Genomic DNA, 16,603 nt, shown 5'->3' on the forward strand with positions numbered 1-16,603 from the left:
CACAACCGAGCGTAGAGCTCGAAGTCTTTTCAGATTCCATCATGGCCAACGCCTACGGTGTGCAGTTCTCCAATATCCCACTCTCTCGTCCGATCACTCTGCAGGGTCTCAATGGCTTGCGAGGCGTCGTAGCCAAGACCGTGTCTGTCGTCGGAGAGACGTCCAACACGCTGTTGGTCGAAGCGGATGCAACAGTGCCGTGGTCTACGTCGATCCGCGTCGAGCTGCCCATCGTCGACGTCAACTTTGAATACGAGAGTGTTGTGCTGGGTGGTGTCCGAGTGCCACAAGGAACTGTTTTCGAGCCCAACACAGATGCCAATCTGCATGTTGCCGGTCAGGTGAATCAACTCACCAACAATGCACAGCGTACTGCTCTGGGCCATCTCGCCAGCCGCTTCATTTCGACCAACACCACGACGGTGGGCGTCGTGGGCAACAGTGCAACCGATGCCAACGGTCAGAACATTGCTTGGCTCACGCGTGCGCTCAAGACGATCCATCTCGAGGTGGACATCGCAGGGCAGAACCTGCATCCGGTGCAAAGGGTGAATCTGCCTGATCTGTCGGCGGATCTGACGGCTGCGCAGGATTCGGGCTATCAGATTCCGCTCTCGACGCAACGTACCGAAGCAGTGGTGTCGATCCCGTACAACATCCATGTGGGAGTGGTATCGGCTTCGGGGACGGTGTATGTTGCAAGTCAGGGATCGACGGCTCGCGCTGCTAGCCTCCAGCTCGACTCGATTCCGCTTTCTGGGACCATAGCTGGTGGCAACAACCAGTCGACGACGCTGGCGCTTAGCCTGAAGGATTCGATCCTGACGGCTGTAGATCGCGGTGCGTACCAGCAGCTGCTAATTGCTGTTGTTTCCACGCCCACGACTGAACTCCAAATCCTGGGTCAGTTGTCAGCGGTGGTGGAGCTTGCAGTGGGCCGAATCACAGTGGACGCGGTCAATCTGGATGTTCCCCTCAGCCTGAAATCGCTCGACAACCTAGCTGGTCAGCTGGATGTGATTGGGCTGGCAGACGTTGTGGGAGGCACACCGGAGCACGGCATAGCGAGCATCAACGTTACCGTTCATAACCCATCGATTATCACAGCAAAGATCACCGTGCTGAGCATCCCTGTGACCCTGGATGGCGTCACGATTGGACGGGCACTGCTGCAAAATCTCAACCTGAAACCGGGAGACAATGTGGTGAAAGCTACGTTCTACATCCATCTCGACGAGCCTCTGGGCAGTCCGACGGCGGTCAAGCTGATTCGACAACTGATCCAGCCCGTCCCAGGCACACACGATCCCTACGTAACCAACTTGATCGCGCACAACCCTCCTGGCGCACGGCCAGGGGTCACAGACTTGGAAGCACTCAACCCTGCGCTCGATACGCTGAATCTCAAGCTCGATCTCCGTGGATTTGCACTCGAACTGATTCAGCTGGTCAAAATCAGCATCGAGGTGTTGGATCTGTTCGCAGGACCGAACGGACTGCCCTACGTGAATGCAGATATCACGCTGCAAAATGCACTGCCAACGGATTTGGCGGTGCAACGCATCGCTGCCCGTGGTTCCAAGACGGGTTCGAGCAAGACGTACGCTACGCTCGATCATACTTTCGACCCGGCCTTGATACTGCCAAAGGCTCCTGCAACGTTTGTCGACCCGGGCAGCGCCCAAGCTCACGTACCTCAAGTGTTGCTGCCCATGGGCCTACCCAACTCGATCGACATTGTAGGTTCCAACCTGGATCTGTACATCACGGCCGCCTTGATCAAGATCGGCGGCGAGAACGGCTACCAGCTGCAGGGCGAGCTTACATTCCTCAACGTGCCCGCCACGTACCAGATTACGTTGAATGGAGTGCCGATCGCCAACATCGACTCTCTGGGCGGACTGCTGGGGGTTCTGGGAGGCGTGGTGAATTCATTGACGCCGAGCGAGCAAAAGCTGCTCAGCGATGGACTGCAGAACCTCGGCTCGGGCAACATTGCTGGACTGGTCGAGAACGGGTTCAAGGACCTGGTGTGCGTGCTCAACGACTTGCCGATTCCACTGCTCAGCCAAGCAGGTTGCCCACAATCGACGTCCACCACAGCGTCAGCGAGCACACAGTCGGCTTCGCTTCCCGTTTCGGCGAGCACCGCTACGGCTTCTTCAGCTCCTGCGCCCGCCAGTGCTGCAGCGACGACGTCCGCAAACAGTGCGCAAGCGTCCAGGATGGCACCGTCTTCGAACGCTGCTGCAACTGCCTCGCCTGCTGGTGGATCCTCCCCCACAACCGCCGCCGCAGCAGCTGCAACTACGCCTGCGGCTAGTAGCAATCCTCTCGCCGGTTTGCTGAACGGAATTGGAGGTTAGTTTCTCCCGTATGTGCATACCCGTTAGAAGCTGCGTTTGCAGCCTTTCAAAATACAATCGTGTTAGACAACCGGATCCTGCCTAGATGTGTTTGAGCATCGCATGCGAACGCAAGGCTGCAGTGGTCAGGAAAGACGCTGTGCTGCCTTGGACGTCGAACTGTGCCAAAGCCAGCTTTTGTTTTTGTCCGTCCCAAACACCGGAGCAATGAGAAAAAAAAGGCCGATTCACTCACTCGAATGACACGACCTCGGACACAGCATGTGCTGGAACAACAATGACGGTCAATCGGTTGCAGGTGCACAGCGGGGCTGATCGAGCCAGCATCGACCGGAAAAGCTTGCCAAGGTGCATCTTTTTCAGGTATCGACTCGCTCATCACTGGCAACCATGCGACCAGGCGTGACCTTGAATTGCAGACAGCCGTTACGCTGGGGGCACGACAATACAGGAGGCATGATGCACACAAGCTTGTCAACATTCGCCGGCATTTGGAGAGCTCCCGAGCTAAGGTGCATGTTTCACGTCGAAGCAGCCGAGCTCTCGGTTTGGACTATTGCGGGGGCAACCTAACTGGTTCCATTCTATACTGTGCTGTATCTAGCTGTTGCGCTAGTAATTCTTAATATCGTGCAAGGGCAGTACTGAATTGGGCTCCCCACCTTTGCAACGTGCTGGGCTTGCTTGTCCACGTCCACCATGTCTGACAATACTGCAGCCGCTGCACACGAGACCACTCGTCTTCTTTCACCTGCCGATCGTCATGATTGTAGCAATGCAGCACCCTTCGTCTCGGACAGCAGCTGCGATGCGGCAAGAGTCGAGGTGGCCGACGATGCTACTGGTAGGCACATGCAGCAGACGTGGCTAGACTCAACCACCAAACGTGCCCTCATCGCCGTGTTTGTCGCAAATCTGATGGTCTCGTTCGCCCACTATGTGGCCATCAGCTCCATCATGGACCTCATCCGTGGTCTCAGCTGCCAAGAGTACTACTCTCTACGACCGAACCAATTCGGTCAACCTGGCGTCGAGCGCGACTGCAGCTTGGTCGACATTCAAGATCGCACCTCGATGGTGTTCTCCTACATGCTGAGCATCAACAGTTTCATCTCGTGTCTTTCCGCGCTCTGGCTGGCCCCCTGGCTTCTCCGACGTCTGGGTCTTCGCCTCACCATGATCATCGCTGTTCTTGCCCCAACGGTAGAGCTGTTTGTGCTTGCAAGTGTGCCCAATCGCTTTCCCCAGAACCATGGCTGGATTGGTTCTCCTACAGCATCCCTCCGCTTCCTTCTCTTGGAATCTTTGCTCTTTGGTCTAGTGGGATGCCCCGATACGTTGATCGGTATTGTATCGCAGTCAATTGTGCTCGACGCTTCTCCGCCACCTCTGCGCTCTACCTGGCTTGCACGCCTCTCATCTTGCACCTTTTTGGGCATGCTTGCTTCTACCCTGCTCCTAAGCACTTTGTCGCTTGACACTTCTCGCGACGATGTCTCAGACAAGCTACCCATCTTGCTGGCAGCTCTCATCTCCACAGCGGCAATCTTCTGGACCTGTCTGGCGCTGCCAACTCATTTGCCAATCAACGGGGCTCAAAAAGACGCCACTGCTCGATCCACCAATGTCCAAGAGAGTCAGTCAACAGGCCAAAGCCTCAAGGCTCGGCTCGGCCAAGTGATGCAACCCCTCCGCCTTTTGAAGCCGATCGAAATCTACGACGAAACACAAGACAGTGCGCCGCCACATGCGCCGTCCCGTCCAACGCGGGATTGGCGTCTTCCGAAGCTCATCATCGCCGCTACGCTGTGCGATCAAATTGCCGTGACAACCAATCTGCAGGTGATATACGTTCAGACCCGCTTCGGACTGCATGCTCAGGATCTCAGCCGTCTCTTGGGCCTCGTAGGCTTGATCAAGTGGGTCTACCTTGTCCTGGTCTTTCCTCGTATAGCCGATGCAGTTCGTCAGCAATACCGCGCACGCGCCCCCACGCCAGCTGGAAGTAGCAGCGCTCATCTCAAGAGCGCCGCCGCCGCAGCTGATTGTTTGCTGCAGTGCTCTCCATGTCCGTCGATGTCTTGGCTTGGGCCGTGGTCATCATCGGTGGGAGAGCGCTCAATTATCCAACGTACCTGCTTGGTTTGATTCTGTATGCACTTGCTGGAGCAAACGTCTCGTCCATCACATCGCTCGCTTCCATCTTGCTGCCGAAACAGGTCAGCACCGACAAGCTTGTTGCCACATTGTCGTCGCTCGCCAACATCATGAGCACAATCGGACCCATCTTGAACGCCAACCTTTACCGGTTCGGCTTGAAGAGGGGCTTTCCAGAGATTGTCTTTGCCATGGCAGCTGCCATCTCGGTCGCCGTGGCCGTGTTGGTAGCTGGAACAAGGCCTTCGATGCGCTCTTGCAGCGTGTAGCAGAGGACAGAAGTTGCGCCTCCCCTGACCTTGAGAATGCAAAGATGCTCACTCTATGGTAACTTAGTGAGGAAATGTCAAGTGAAAGTTGAGGTGCGCATGAGCTCGATACGCGAAGATGTCCGGAGAGGCGCGCGACACTACCGAGTCTACTTGCCAGAGGCATCATCACGTTCGAGCTCGAGATCGAAAGCCTTGTCTTTCTTCGGGGCTTTGTCTGCTGCAGTTGCACTCCAGCATCGTAAAGCGTACCTTGCATCGGTACTTGCGCATGAATGAGCCGTTGTTTTCTTTGTCTTTTCACAGTCACGGGTCCCACTCATCAGCGGCGTACCGGGTGGTTGACGCTGCCATGGCATGTAGCGAAAATGTGTTCTCCGTACCGCCGATTTCTGCACAAGGTGTACGCCCCTCGGATAGCCGCAATGAACGGATGTGAATGTATCCTCACTTGCTATAGAAATTGCTCTAAGTACCAACCAAGTCGGCTGACACGGCATTCGTCCTCCACCACTCCTCATCGTTTGACGTCTCCTCAACTGTTTACCCCCAACTACAGCAGATACCGAAGGAGACTCAAGATCGACATGACTGCTCAACGACCACGCCATGCAGACTTTGACGTTTTAGTCTTCTTCCTCACCAGCAAGCTTTCTCAGCAAGAGAAGCAAGACCTCATTGCTCTGATCGAGGCGAAGCAATTTAAAGACTGCGTCGTGACAGTTGAATGGCCTTACGAGCCTTCTGGAACGGAAGAAGATATAGAGCGTCTGTCACGACAAGCGGCGGTTGACAAAAAGCCTTTCGAAGCCTTGACTGTCGTGTACATTGACGACGAGTCTCCTCGCGATAAGAAAGTTATTATCGCCGACTTCGAAGACGGCAAAGTTCGAGTCAGCAGGCGTATGTTGGCGTCGTATGCTGGCCTCATTGCTGTCAGTTGCAATCTTTGTTGCATGTCATTGGAAGACGCTGTTGAAGAAGACTAGCATACCACAGTATGGCAAGCATCCTGCGAGCTACGGCGTCGAACAAGCTCACGCCGATTTCTCGCCGCTGGCCGGGCCTCCTGGCCTAACGAATTAGCTTCGCTCGCTCGCTTTGACTGTGTCACTCCCCTGCGCTTTGTCCAGGCCCTTCATGGTGAGAATTCCTCACCAAGCTTCAGGTCGAAGTGGTCTCCTGCAATCACTGTCCATTTCTTCACACGACCAGCCCGTGAGAAGGTGTGGGACTTGAGCGGCTCTGAACAAACCTTAGCCAGTGAGCAATGTGCCGTTCATCTCCTCTGGGCTCCCAGGGCAGCTTTTCTCTAGACACGTACCTCTCCCTTTGGTCGGCACGTCTCACCCCCACCCCATGCCTGCCTCTGGTCTTCAAAGGCTCAGTATGCCTAGTCCTCGTTTCGCGTTTACCGTAGCTCTATCAGCTCTGCACCTTGGTTGTGGTGGGTGTGACCATTAAACGCTGTCTCCGATAACGCTTGTTCCTTCCATCCTCGCAAGCGAGCGAGCGAGTAGGAGTGTCTCTGGCACCCTGTTTTTGTGCTCGAGCCTTGTCCTTGGCACCCCCTGACTCGGCAACCTGGGTGGAGCTGGTCGTCTACGACCATGTCGCTTTCCAGTCTGAGTAGCGGACCTCTTGCTTGTTCGGCGTAACGCATGGGAAGGCTAACTGCAGCCTCGAGATGCTCGCCCCTAAGCAGATAGCAGATGTCATTGATACGGTTGGACAGGAGCTGTACTTGACTGCAAAGCAGAACCTGCCAAAAGCTATCCTCTGCGTTGATCGACAGGATCAGCTCCAGGCGGCCTGTAAGTAGGCATGAAGTTGGTGATCGCCTTGATCTCTTCACTGGTCAGAGAGATGTCGATTAGCTGCGAACTCGTCTCGCCTACTTTCCTCACCTCAAACTTGGTGCCGCCTTGATGTCGAATTGCTGCCACTTGGTTGGCTTGACTGTACGCCCTGATCTTATCGAACGCAGATGCGCGAATGTCCGAGATTGAGGAGGCCATGGTAGAGCCAAACAGGAGAGCCAAAGAGGAGAGCGGCTAGAATTGACACTTTCCACACTGAAACTATGATCGTGTTCAGAAAGATACTGCGTTTAGGCGTGACTTGCATGCGTTTGCCAAGCGCTTCGACCCTCTCACATTGGCCAACTTGAGTGGCAGCAGTCATCGCAATCGCACAGTGTCCTTGTACAAATAATTCGAGGCCTCTGTGACGCGACAGCAGAACCTCATGAACCTTGCAACACAGACCACAACTGTAAGTAGTCGGCCTTTCACAGCACACAACATGCTCTTCTGTTGCGTGCAGGATCCTGGCGAACAAAGCGCTGCTTCGCTTGCGAGCCTGACCTCACGTTCCTTGTTCTAGTTCGAAGTGAGTCTGATCGAGGCCCTCTCTTTCTTCAGTCCGTAAGGGTGGGAGCTCTACTATGAACGTCTGGTGAAACTTCTGGATCCACATGCAACGACAGTAGAGTGGCTACAACTTCATCGTCACCCACTGTTATGCGCACTCTCTCCTCTCCAACACTCCCATATCCGCCTACCAGCATGGAGCTTCCGCCCGTGAACACAAGCATAAGCGATGGGTGACACTGACGCTGCTACGAAACACGTCAAAGCAGGTTTGGGTACGTCACGGTGAATGGTTTGACTCTAGAGTCAACATCTTTTCAGAAACGGGGACTCAACTCGACTTCCGCGCTGGTAGAGGGCAGATTGTGTGCGTCCGTCGTGAAAACAGCGAAAAAGATAGCAACAACAGCAGTCAATGACGACAACAAGCGGGGACGGCGGGCTGGCTAGAGATGTGAACGAACGGCAGGATCGCTAGGGTGCTTGATGTTGACAATAATCTTGCCCAGTGCCCTCCCTGTCATGAGCCGCTCGTATGCTTTGGGTGCATCGTCAAAGGTAAATCTTGAGTCAATCGGACAGGTGACTATGTTGGTGACCAGATACCTGTCGGTGACTTCGGGCATAGCACCACGAACGAATTCGCCCCAACTCGATTTGCGAGGTACGCCACCCAGCCACCAAGGTAGGTAGAGGGAAACAATGTTGCGCACTACGGACAAGTTGGACCAAATAGATCCGTCTGGTTTCATGTCAGAAGCGCCAACATTAGCGTATTCGCCACTCTCCTTCAGATAGGCTGCACAAGCGCCAAAGACGGCAAAGTCGCCGACAGTATCGAGAATTACGTCGAACTGCTCTCTTGAGTGGTTGCGTTTGAGTGTCTGCACAACGTCCTCTTCACGATAGTCGATGACCTCGTCCGCTCCTCGTTTCTTGACTGTGTCCTTCTTGTCTCCGCTTGCAGTTGCGACTATGTGTCCTACACCCTCGGCTTTGAGCATTTGCAGCAAGATCAGTCCGACGCTTGTGCTGCCGCCGAGGACAAGAACCTTGTCGCCGGCACGAGCCTTACGCACCAGGTGCAGCGCTGTTGATGATGCGAGCGGCAGGCCGGCCGCTTCCTCTGAGCTCAGGCTTGTGTCTATCGAAGCAGGAATCGCGGCCAGGTTCTCGACTCGCACAGACACATGCGTGGTCAGAGAGCCCTGACCGTACCTGACCGAAGTTTCCGTTGGGATCATGCCCAAGACGCGCGTTCCCGGTTGAAAGCGCGATTGCTGGTCAGGGGTGAGGCTTGAGCCGGTGCGAAGGATAACGCCAGAGAAGTCCGTCCCAATGCTCCTTGGGAACTTTTGAAAGAAACCAGGAGCATGCGCCGGTATCTTCCATTCGACTGTGTTTGATCGTGATGCAGGGCCAAAGGTCAACTCGATTCCATTGCAACAAGTGTGCTTCGGCACTGCAAGCACACACTTGTCTGATTACGACTGTGCGCCGACTCACCTGGATTGATGGAGGCACTGTGCACTTCTACCAGCACTTCGCCTTGCTTTGGTTCGGGTATAGGTATCGTCTCCTTCTTCATCGTTACAGGCAGAAGGCCCTTCTTGTGGATCCGCCATGCCATGGCACTATCTTCAGGATTGACTTTGGGGGTTGCCATTGTGGCGTCTTCTGATTTTGGAGAGATGTGTGTGCAAAGTTGATGAATATGATGCGGTCAACAAGGTTAATTGAGCAGCATGTCGAAGCGTCCGAGCCAGTCTTATAGAAACGATGTCTGATGCGTTCCGGTTACCAGTCGAAGCTAGAGAACTCCACAAGTTACCACCTTTGTCCTCTCCGGTTACCACCGGTGCCACCTGCACACCTCTGCGGATGTATGCTAGAATTAGTCGCCGCTCCCATCGGACTTTTGCATCATAGTGTATATATTCCCTTTATTCCCCTTGCCCCAGCCCTAGGCGCGTGGCCGTTTGCAGTGCAGACTGGCGCCGTCCGAAAAAGACGAATCTAATGCAATGTTAAGGTTGTCTCTCATTTCTTGGCCAAATTGCACTCAGCGCCGAAGTCATCCTCTCGAGTAACACTGCCTCTCTATTCATCCAACTAACCAGCCGCATACTGTATCAATCAACACTCGAACTTCTTCTTGATCATTATCAGCCTCACGCCACTCTTCTGACCATGTACAACAACGCCACGCCCACCCTGCGCCCCTACCACGGCTCCTGCCACTGCGGTGACGTCCGCTACATCGTCTTCCTCACCCTCCCCCACACCGTCCCCGATACCTCGGTCCCCCCGCCGCCGGGGAAATCGTACCAGCGCTTCTACCGCTGCAACTGCACCCCCTGCCACAAAGGCGGCCAGTTCCACACGCGCCTCGCTGACGCCCCCGGCGACTTCATCCTGCTCTCCCCCACCGACGGGCCCTTCAACGGCAGCATGGGCCTCTACACCCACAACGACGGGCAGAAACACTTGCCATTCTGCAAGAGGTGTGCGATGCGATGCTTCAGCTTCGAGGGAGACGGGGAGACGGTGGAGGTGGATCTCGGCGCGCTGGGCATCACGGATAGGAAAACGGGGGAGAAGATGGGGAGGCAGATGGTGTGGAGACCCAAGAGAGAGGGGTGGAATGAGGGACCGGATGGGGAGAGCTATCTGAGCGTGAATGGGTTTACCATTGACGCCGATCAGGGACTTGAGCTGGCCGAGCTGACTGATGCAAAGGTCGTCGAGTATAACGACATGTTGGGCTATCCCGAACAGCCTGAAGGACCGCCGAGGTGGGATAGGCCATACCACGGAGGGGCTTACTAGGTGTTTCGTACCTGCCTGCCTGCCTGCGTATTGTACGAGCGTGTTGGGAAGTCTTCAAGGCTCGAGAGGGCTGGAATGGAGGCAGAGCAAGCCTTGAAAGACGAGCACTCAGCGTCAATGATGCCACGGAGCCGCCAACGGTCTGCTATTCCTAGCTCATCTCTTCGAGGCATTCCGAGCAGCGCCAAGAAGTTAACTCCCCACAGCCTAGCCCACTTCACAGCAGAGGCAAGATGGTTCCCTCAATTGAGCGTCACAGTGATCCTGTAAGATCTGACATTGAATCAGAAGGCTTTGGTGAGCTTCGATCGCAGGACTCTTCCATCCAGCTTGGCGGGCCAGTCGGAGGTTCTGATTTCGACAACAGTCTCGACACAAGAGACTTGCACTCAGCGCCTTGATGTCGCCCGACAGGAATTCCTAGGCGCGTGGCCGTTTGCAGTGCAGACCGCCGCGGCTGCTCCAGCCAAAATCGCAAAATCTCGCCGTTTGACCATCACTGCTGTAGTGCCGTTAGAGGTTGAAAATTTGGACGGCCGTGACGAGTTGATTTCTTGGAATTTCAGACACTGGTCATGTGCTTTACAGCCCAATCCAACTTTTTCGCGCCGGCCGTCACCTCGAAGCGGCCATCACTTCTACGGAAACTGGTCAAGTAAGTGCCTTGCGGCCTCTACCATTTTTTTGGCAGGCGACAGGTGGTTGCCGGCTGCGGTTGACTGGCTGTCACCTGTAGACTGGCCGTCATCTAGTGGACCCAGCTAAGCCACGTGGCTTGAGGACCGGCCGTCACTACAACAGCCATCACAGATGGATGGAACGGCGGGTGGACTGGCCGTTTGAGGCCTTTGCTGGTGTGGCGGCCTTTCACAGGCCGTGGCTGGTTGTCTTGCTACCAAGGCAAGGCCGGCTCCCTTTGCTGACTGCAAGCATGGTGAGATTCTCACAAAGTACAGGCACGTCCGCGTAGCCATTTGAAAGCAATGCTTGTGTTGGCCGTTCTGGTGAGGCCGCTATTGATGCCATTGTCTCTCGGCTAGACTCTAGCCTGTTGCATTCAACTGCGATCGGAGGAACAGCTTCTTCCGAACAAGTTTCGCTCAACGCCGAGTTCTATCGACGCTCTCTCGCCGACAAGTTTATCTCCAGCTGGTCCGGTGTCTCAACACCGTCAGTACAGGCCTCGGCCGCCTCCGAGCAGCTCGACTCAGACGCTAGTGTCGACATCAATCGTCTACCTCGGCCTAGCTATTGCCACCGGTCAGTAAAGGAGACCAAAACGGATGGCTAAGCAGAAGGAGATATATCGAGCTCTACCACACAATTCTTTAGGTTCGGGAAGAAGATCAGTCGGCCTTCTTTTTCGCGTGAAAGCATCTCGGAGAAAATCCCCGACAGACATCACCGGCGAACAAAGAATAATAATAAAAAAAGAATCACCCGTGCAGACTTACAGTACTTTGCCACAAAACAGTTGCATACGTTGGCGATTCCGACTGCATCCGACATGCATCGCCCCAAATTAACGCTCAGCTCTGCTCAAGCGCCCCCCTTCGTCAACAGATATGAAAGCTGGCCTTCCGTGCATGCGTCCAGTCGCCTTCTTTCCACCCCACCATCATCCACAATACACGACTCATCATGGCGGCTAATAACCACCATTTTGTCCCGTTGGACAGGATAGATCCCATCTCGGGCTTCAACACGGGGCACAACCCCAAGCGCCGCCTCAGTTTCATCTATGGCTTCGCTACAGCAGCGCTAGTCTGGAGCATTACACCTATCTCCTATGCCGTTCTTGCATACCGCTTCTACACGACCGGCCACCCCATCGCCATCCCCCATGGCTATGGATTCTGGGCGAAATTCTGGTACATCTATGCGCTTATTGAGGTGCCGTTCAGCATCTACTTGTGGTTCCTCACCAAGAAAGCGGCTACGGGCCCTCCTCCGCTCAACGTAGAAATGGACACTCTCCAAATCCTCCTCACGAAATCTCTCACTGCTGGACTCGGTCCTGCTCCCGAATCCAAGCTCACCAAACGCAGCCACGGCGTAACTAACGGCAAGCCCAAGCAGCAGCAGCAGCCGATGGGTTTGAGCGCTTTCAAGGACAAGCATGTGGACCCTGACGACGCCTCTGCTCGCCGCGAAAGGCTGAGAAGCTGGTTTTTCTTTGCTCCCATCGAAGACATCTACGAGGACAACGTGAGGGAGTGGCTGGCATGGGCCTTTTCCGCTCGCTCGCTGCAGGACGCTCTGGCTGACCCTCAATACGCGCACCTGATCAATGACGGGTTGGAGATGGTCAAGCTCCGCCTGGGTTGGTCGGATATGAAGAAAGGCTTGAACCCAAAGGTGAAAGCGATTCGACTTACATTAGACCCGGTGAAGACGATGCATAGACCTTTTGGGTACTACATTGTCACCAACGGCGTGTCCTTCGGCACCATCGCATGGCTTATCCTCACAAAGGGTTTCAGGCTCAAAAGCTCTGGCAAGTGTAGCTTCCTCGTCAAGCCTGCACAGCCCAATAAGCAGGTTAGGATAAAAGGGGAGAAGGAGAGTCTGCCCATCGTCTTCCTCCACGGTCTTGGGATTGGCTTGGGGCAGTACATAACTATGCTCAGCAAGCTTTGTAAGCACCAAGACGGAGTGGTTATCTTGCTACAGCCCCACATTAGCACCAACATCTTCTCCCGGTATTTCCTCGAGCCCCCATCGAAGGACGAACAGGCTTCCTCGCTCATCTCAATCCTTAATCGCCACAACTTCTCGCGCTGTGCAACGCTAAGCCATAGCAACGGCACAATGGTTCTCGGCTGGCTCCTCCGCACAGCGCCCGAGCTTTTCGTACGAAACATCCTGGTCGACCCCGTATCGTTCTGCTTGTGGGAAGGCAGTGTTTGTTACAGCTTCGTCCACCGCCGCTGGGCAACCGGCATCGAAGCCCTGCTAGGGTATTTTGTCGGTCGAGAGCTGGGGGTCGCCCATACAATCGCCCGTCGCTTCCTTTGGTTCGACATGATCCTCTGGGCTGACGAATTCCCAAGCCACAAACCGGAGGATTTGCAGTTTGTGTTCGGCGAACGGGACGTGCTGGTCGATGTACCCGCCAGTGTGGCTTATTTGAGGGATGCAGGGGTGGGAGATGATTGTATCAGTGTGATGAAGGGGTACAATCATGGACAGGCGCTCATTGTGGATAATGCCGGGATGAAGTTGGCGCTCGAGCGGCTGGTTTTGAGGACCACGTAGCGGGAGATGAGGTGCGGTAGAGTAAGAAAATGCTCGCTTCTGTATGCTAAGCAGTACTATATCTTTTTATACCAGTCAAGATGGTCTACTCTACGCTTGTGAAGCTTCCGACGTTGTCGAAAACTAAGAATGCTGGAGTTGAGATTGCTAATGCAGGGAAATGCGGCTGCACGCGACACTGCTCTTGTGCCCAACGGCCACATCCGACTTTTGCAAGGCGGAATGCCTCTCGTGCGACAGGGCGAGGGCGTCTGGGCGAGCGGATCTCGCCTCCCACCTCTTCATATGCCTAGGCCATGTATCTAAGTTTCCTTCTCTTCCTCCATCATCTCTCTGTCGTCGCTAGGCTAGCCACCGCCTAGCGCTCGAGTTCTTTCGCTCGCCCTTGCGCTCTTCCAGCCCCCTTTCCGGCGGGCAGGGAGCCTCATCGAGCTCTCAGGTCTTACCATAGGCCGAGCCGCAATCAAACCATTCTCTCTCACCCATGCAGCGAGTGACGCTCAGCCGGGGTGGCGTCCAAGACAGTTTGCCATCATCACCATCGTCGATCCGACACGCTATGGTTGTTCCTATTCTGATCGCCTTGCCTGATAGAGGTACCGAGCACCGCAATGCTTTGCAACGTGAAATCATTCATGCCATCGAAAAAGACTCTGGATACGGAAAATGGGCCTTCTGGGACTCTTTTTGGTTTTATCCATACTACAATCGCAGCTCCACGACGTTAACGCCAACACAGCTCTACGAGGTGCTGGACCAGGAGCTGAACCTCTTCTTCCCAGAAGAAGCATTGAATGACTTGCAAGCATTGGAATATCCTACCCGAACCTTCCCACGTCTCATCCGCCAACCGATTATTGCAACATACTATAATGAGGCCGAGCAGTGGGAAGTCCAACAGCAACAGTGGGATGCCGAGCGCATAGCAGTCGTCGTCGATGATGAACGGCTACGATACGTCAAATTCTTCCAGGTGGAATGGTTTGATCTGTACCGGCGCGCTTGCCGTCGTCGTTTGAAAGCGGGCGCTTCGCTTAGCACGGAGCAGATCGAGTCTGCAACGCGTTTTGGTAACAGCGACGAGGAAGACTTCACCGACGACGAAGGCAAGAACCCTCTAAAAATGGGGCAGAACAGCAACGACGATGGACAAGAAGATGTAAATCTGGCATTAGGGCACAAATATGCCGCATGGTTTCTGGGTAGGAAAACAGCGAAATGGTGTCGATTGCGAGGCATCCTCGCGACTAGGATCAAGCCAAACGAAGTCAGCTATGCCGTTGTAAACCTGTCGCAGGCTAACATGGACTTCGAAGATTTTGTCGAAGACCCAGAAGTCACAGCGGAATCGGATAGGCTAAGTCCTCCTCTGCTGCCTCCCACGAGCGAAGATGTACTCGAGAGGGATCGGACTGAGTGAGAGCTCGAAGTCCTCCGCGCAAGCAATCAATTTTATAGAGATGTTGTTGAATGGTCGAGGGAAGCAAGGCTGCGGCCGGTAATCCCAACACTAGCCCTAGTCCGTGGCCGCACCGCGCCCGCCACGGCCGCGGCCGCCCTGCCAAATGCGCCGCGATCTCACATCCAAACCAATTCACGGTCGCTCGGCCAAGACACAGGTGGAGTGCCTCGTACGGTTTGAAATTGGGGACGGCCGCGACACGTGAATTTCTCGGAAATGCAGACACTGCTCTTGTGCCCTGCGGCCCCCTCCCCCCGTTTGGCAGGCCGTCCGGCCATCACTTCGAAGCGGCCGTCCCTTTGCGGACCCTGCTCAAGTGCTCTACGGCCACCTTGCAAGTTTGGCTGGTACAGCCCGCTGTCCCTTTGAAGCGGCGGTTGCTCTGCTGACACAGGCCACGTGTGCTACGGCCGCAACACCTTTTTGGCATGGCTGCCGCTGGTACGGCCCGCTGTCCCTTTGAAGTACGGCTGTCCCTTTGAAGCGGCCGTTGCTCTGCTGACACAGGCCACGTGCGCTACGGCCGCAACACCTTTTTGGCATGGCTGCCATTGGCATGGCCGCCGTTGGCCTGGTGACAGCCCCTGCTGGCCGCTGTCCCAGGGGGTGTCAATGTGTGACGGTCAGAGTATGCTGTGATGGACTTCAGTTTGGAATGGTACACCATAAATGTTTGCAAAAAGATGGATGCAAAAAGACGTGTGAAATGGATCAGCAGTCCAAGGTGGCTACCGTCAGAGAAGTGGGTTGAACTGAACAACCAATGACGGTTGTCCTGGCAAAGGCCGTACAAAGGATGGGAAGTTGGCAGCCCTGCTCTCACGGTCAGTCAGATTGGGTTGTTTGCACCATGCTTTGTGACCATAAAGCTGCAGGCAACAGATTGTGGACAGCAAGAGTCAGATGCATTGTAGCCGGTCAATGAAAGGGGTGAGGAAGACAAAAGACAAAGCTTGCAGCCTCTCTGAGGTACGGTCCACCATTGTCTCCATGGTGGAGAAGCTCTGAGACGGCAGCAGCACAAGTGCCTGCAGCTGCCAACTGCTTGGTGTGGCCAGGATGGTCTCCAGCAAGAGAGTTGGCTGTGCTCCTTTGTCTATCCCGTATGCCCTGCTGTGCGTCTCTTCCCATCCTGCCATGAGGCTGCTGGGCGGATGGATGCTGAGTACAAAGAGGCTGCCTTCTTGCTGTTGGATGGTCTACGATTCATTCTTCACTTTACCGTACTCTTCCGCTCCCAGCTCTGCATCCTCTTCACCATGTCTGCACTTTCCAACTGCTCTCTTGGTGCTGGCACCAACAGCGCCACCACCACCAACAACACCAACATGGTTTGCAGCGTGCCTGATGACGGGTATGTACTGTATTTGCACAAGCATCACCACACGTCAACTGCACTCCACTGACATCCAGCCTCTCTGCTTTGCAACAGTGCAACTGATGCTCCTGCTTGCATCAGCGCTGCACAGATCACACAGCTGCAGGAGTTCCACCTCCGCTTGGTACCTCACCCACGCATCCTGGTCTGCACGCGTCCCAACTGCGGCTATGGACTTGCGCTGGTGCCATTGGTGAAGGAGATCCTGGCGCACATCAAGCAGTTCCACTCCTATACGCTGGACGATGGTCAGCAGGCCAAGCTCAACCCGCTTCTGCAAGAGCTGGACCTGGAGCTTCCGTCTGTGGTGAAGCTCAAGAAGGAGCTTTTGCCGGTGCTGTACATCCCAGAGCTGGCAGGCAGTTAGGGTTAGGGTTAGGGTTAGGGTTAGGGTTAGGGTTAGGGTTAGGGTTAGGGTTAGGGTTAGGGTTAGGGTTAGGGTTAGGGTTAGGGTTAGGGTTAGGGTTAGGGTTAGGGTTAGGGTTAGGGTTAGGGTTAGGGTTAGGGTTAGG

General features: G+C 54.9%; 7 protein-coding genes across 7 annotated transcripts; 6 read left to right on the forward strand and 1 right to left on the reverse strand.

Moving 5' to 3' along the window:
- Positions 1 to 41: 41 nt before the first annotated feature.
- EX895_001877 (uncharacterized protein) lies at positions 42 to 2,366 on the forward strand (the record flags this gene model as incomplete). The annotated part of the gene is made up of 1 exon (XM_029882476.1): positions 42 to 2,366. The coding sequence occupies one exon, from the start codon at positions 42 to 44 to the stop codon at positions 2,364 to 2,366; it is 2,325 nt and encodes a 774-aa protein (XP_029741331.1).
- A 699-nt stretch (positions 2,367 to 3,065) lies between these two features.
- Positions 3,066 to 4,792, forward strand: EX895_001878 (uncharacterized protein; the record flags this gene model as incomplete). Its single annotated transcript, XM_029882477.1, has 2 exons — positions 3,066 to 4,304; positions 4,586 to 4,792. The coding sequence occupies 2 exons, from the start codon at positions 3,066 to 3,068 to the stop codon at positions 4,790 to 4,792; spliced, it is 1,446 nt and encodes a 481-aa protein (XP_029741332.1).
- Positions 4,793 to 7,610: 2,818 nt separating this feature from the next.
- On the reverse strand, positions 7,611 to 8,830 carry EX895_001879 (uncharacterized protein; the record flags this gene model as incomplete). Its single annotated transcript, XM_029882478.1, has 2 exons — positions 7,611 to 8,560; positions 8,671 to 8,830. The coding sequence occupies 2 exons, from the start codon at positions 8,828 to 8,830 to the stop codon at positions 7,611 to 7,613; spliced, it is 1,110 nt and encodes a 369-aa protein (XP_029741333.1).
- A 524-nt stretch (positions 8,831 to 9,354) lies between these two features.
- On the forward strand, positions 9,355 to 9,993 carry EX895_001880 (uncharacterized protein; the record flags this gene model as incomplete). The annotated part of the gene is made up of 1 exon (XM_029882479.1): positions 9,355 to 9,993. One exon carries the CDS (start codon positions 9,355 to 9,357, stop codon positions 9,991 to 9,993), a length of 639 nt encoding a protein of 212 aa, XP_029741334.1.
- A 1,641-nt stretch (positions 9,994 to 11,634) lies between these two features.
- On the forward strand, positions 11,635 to 13,251 carry EX895_001881 (uncharacterized protein; the record flags this gene model as incomplete). The annotated part of the gene is made up of 1 exon (XM_029882480.1): positions 11,635 to 13,251. The coding sequence occupies one exon, from the start codon at positions 11,635 to 11,637 to the stop codon at positions 13,249 to 13,251; it is 1,617 nt and encodes a 538-aa protein (XP_029741335.1).
- A 559-nt stretch (positions 13,252 to 13,810) lies between these two features.
- Positions 13,811 to 14,671, forward strand: EX895_001882 (uncharacterized protein; the record flags this gene model as incomplete). The annotated part of the gene is made up of 1 exon (XM_029882481.1): positions 13,811 to 14,671. The coding sequence occupies one exon, from the start codon at positions 13,811 to 13,813 to the stop codon at positions 14,669 to 14,671; it is 861 nt and encodes a 286-aa protein (XP_029741336.1).
- Positions 14,672 to 15,972: 1,301 nt separating this feature from the next.
- EX895_001883 (uncharacterized protein) lies at positions 15,973 to 16,458 on the forward strand (the record flags this gene model as incomplete). Its single annotated transcript, XM_029882482.1, has 2 exons — positions 15,973 to 16,067; positions 16,146 to 16,458. 2 exons carry the CDS (start codon positions 15,973 to 15,975, stop codon positions 16,456 to 16,458), a joined length of 408 nt encoding a protein of 135 aa, XP_029741337.1.
- Between the last annotated feature and the right edge of the window lie 145 nt (positions 16,459 to 16,603).

Source organism: Sporisorium graminicola, chromosome SGRAM_12, assembly GCF_005498985.1.
Source record: "Sporisorium graminicola strain CBS 10092 chromosome SGRAM_12, whole genome shotgun sequence".
Classification (NCBI taxonomy): Eukaryota; Fungi; Basidiomycota; class Ustilaginomycetes; order Ustilaginales; family Ustilaginaceae; genus Sporisorium; species Sporisorium graminicola.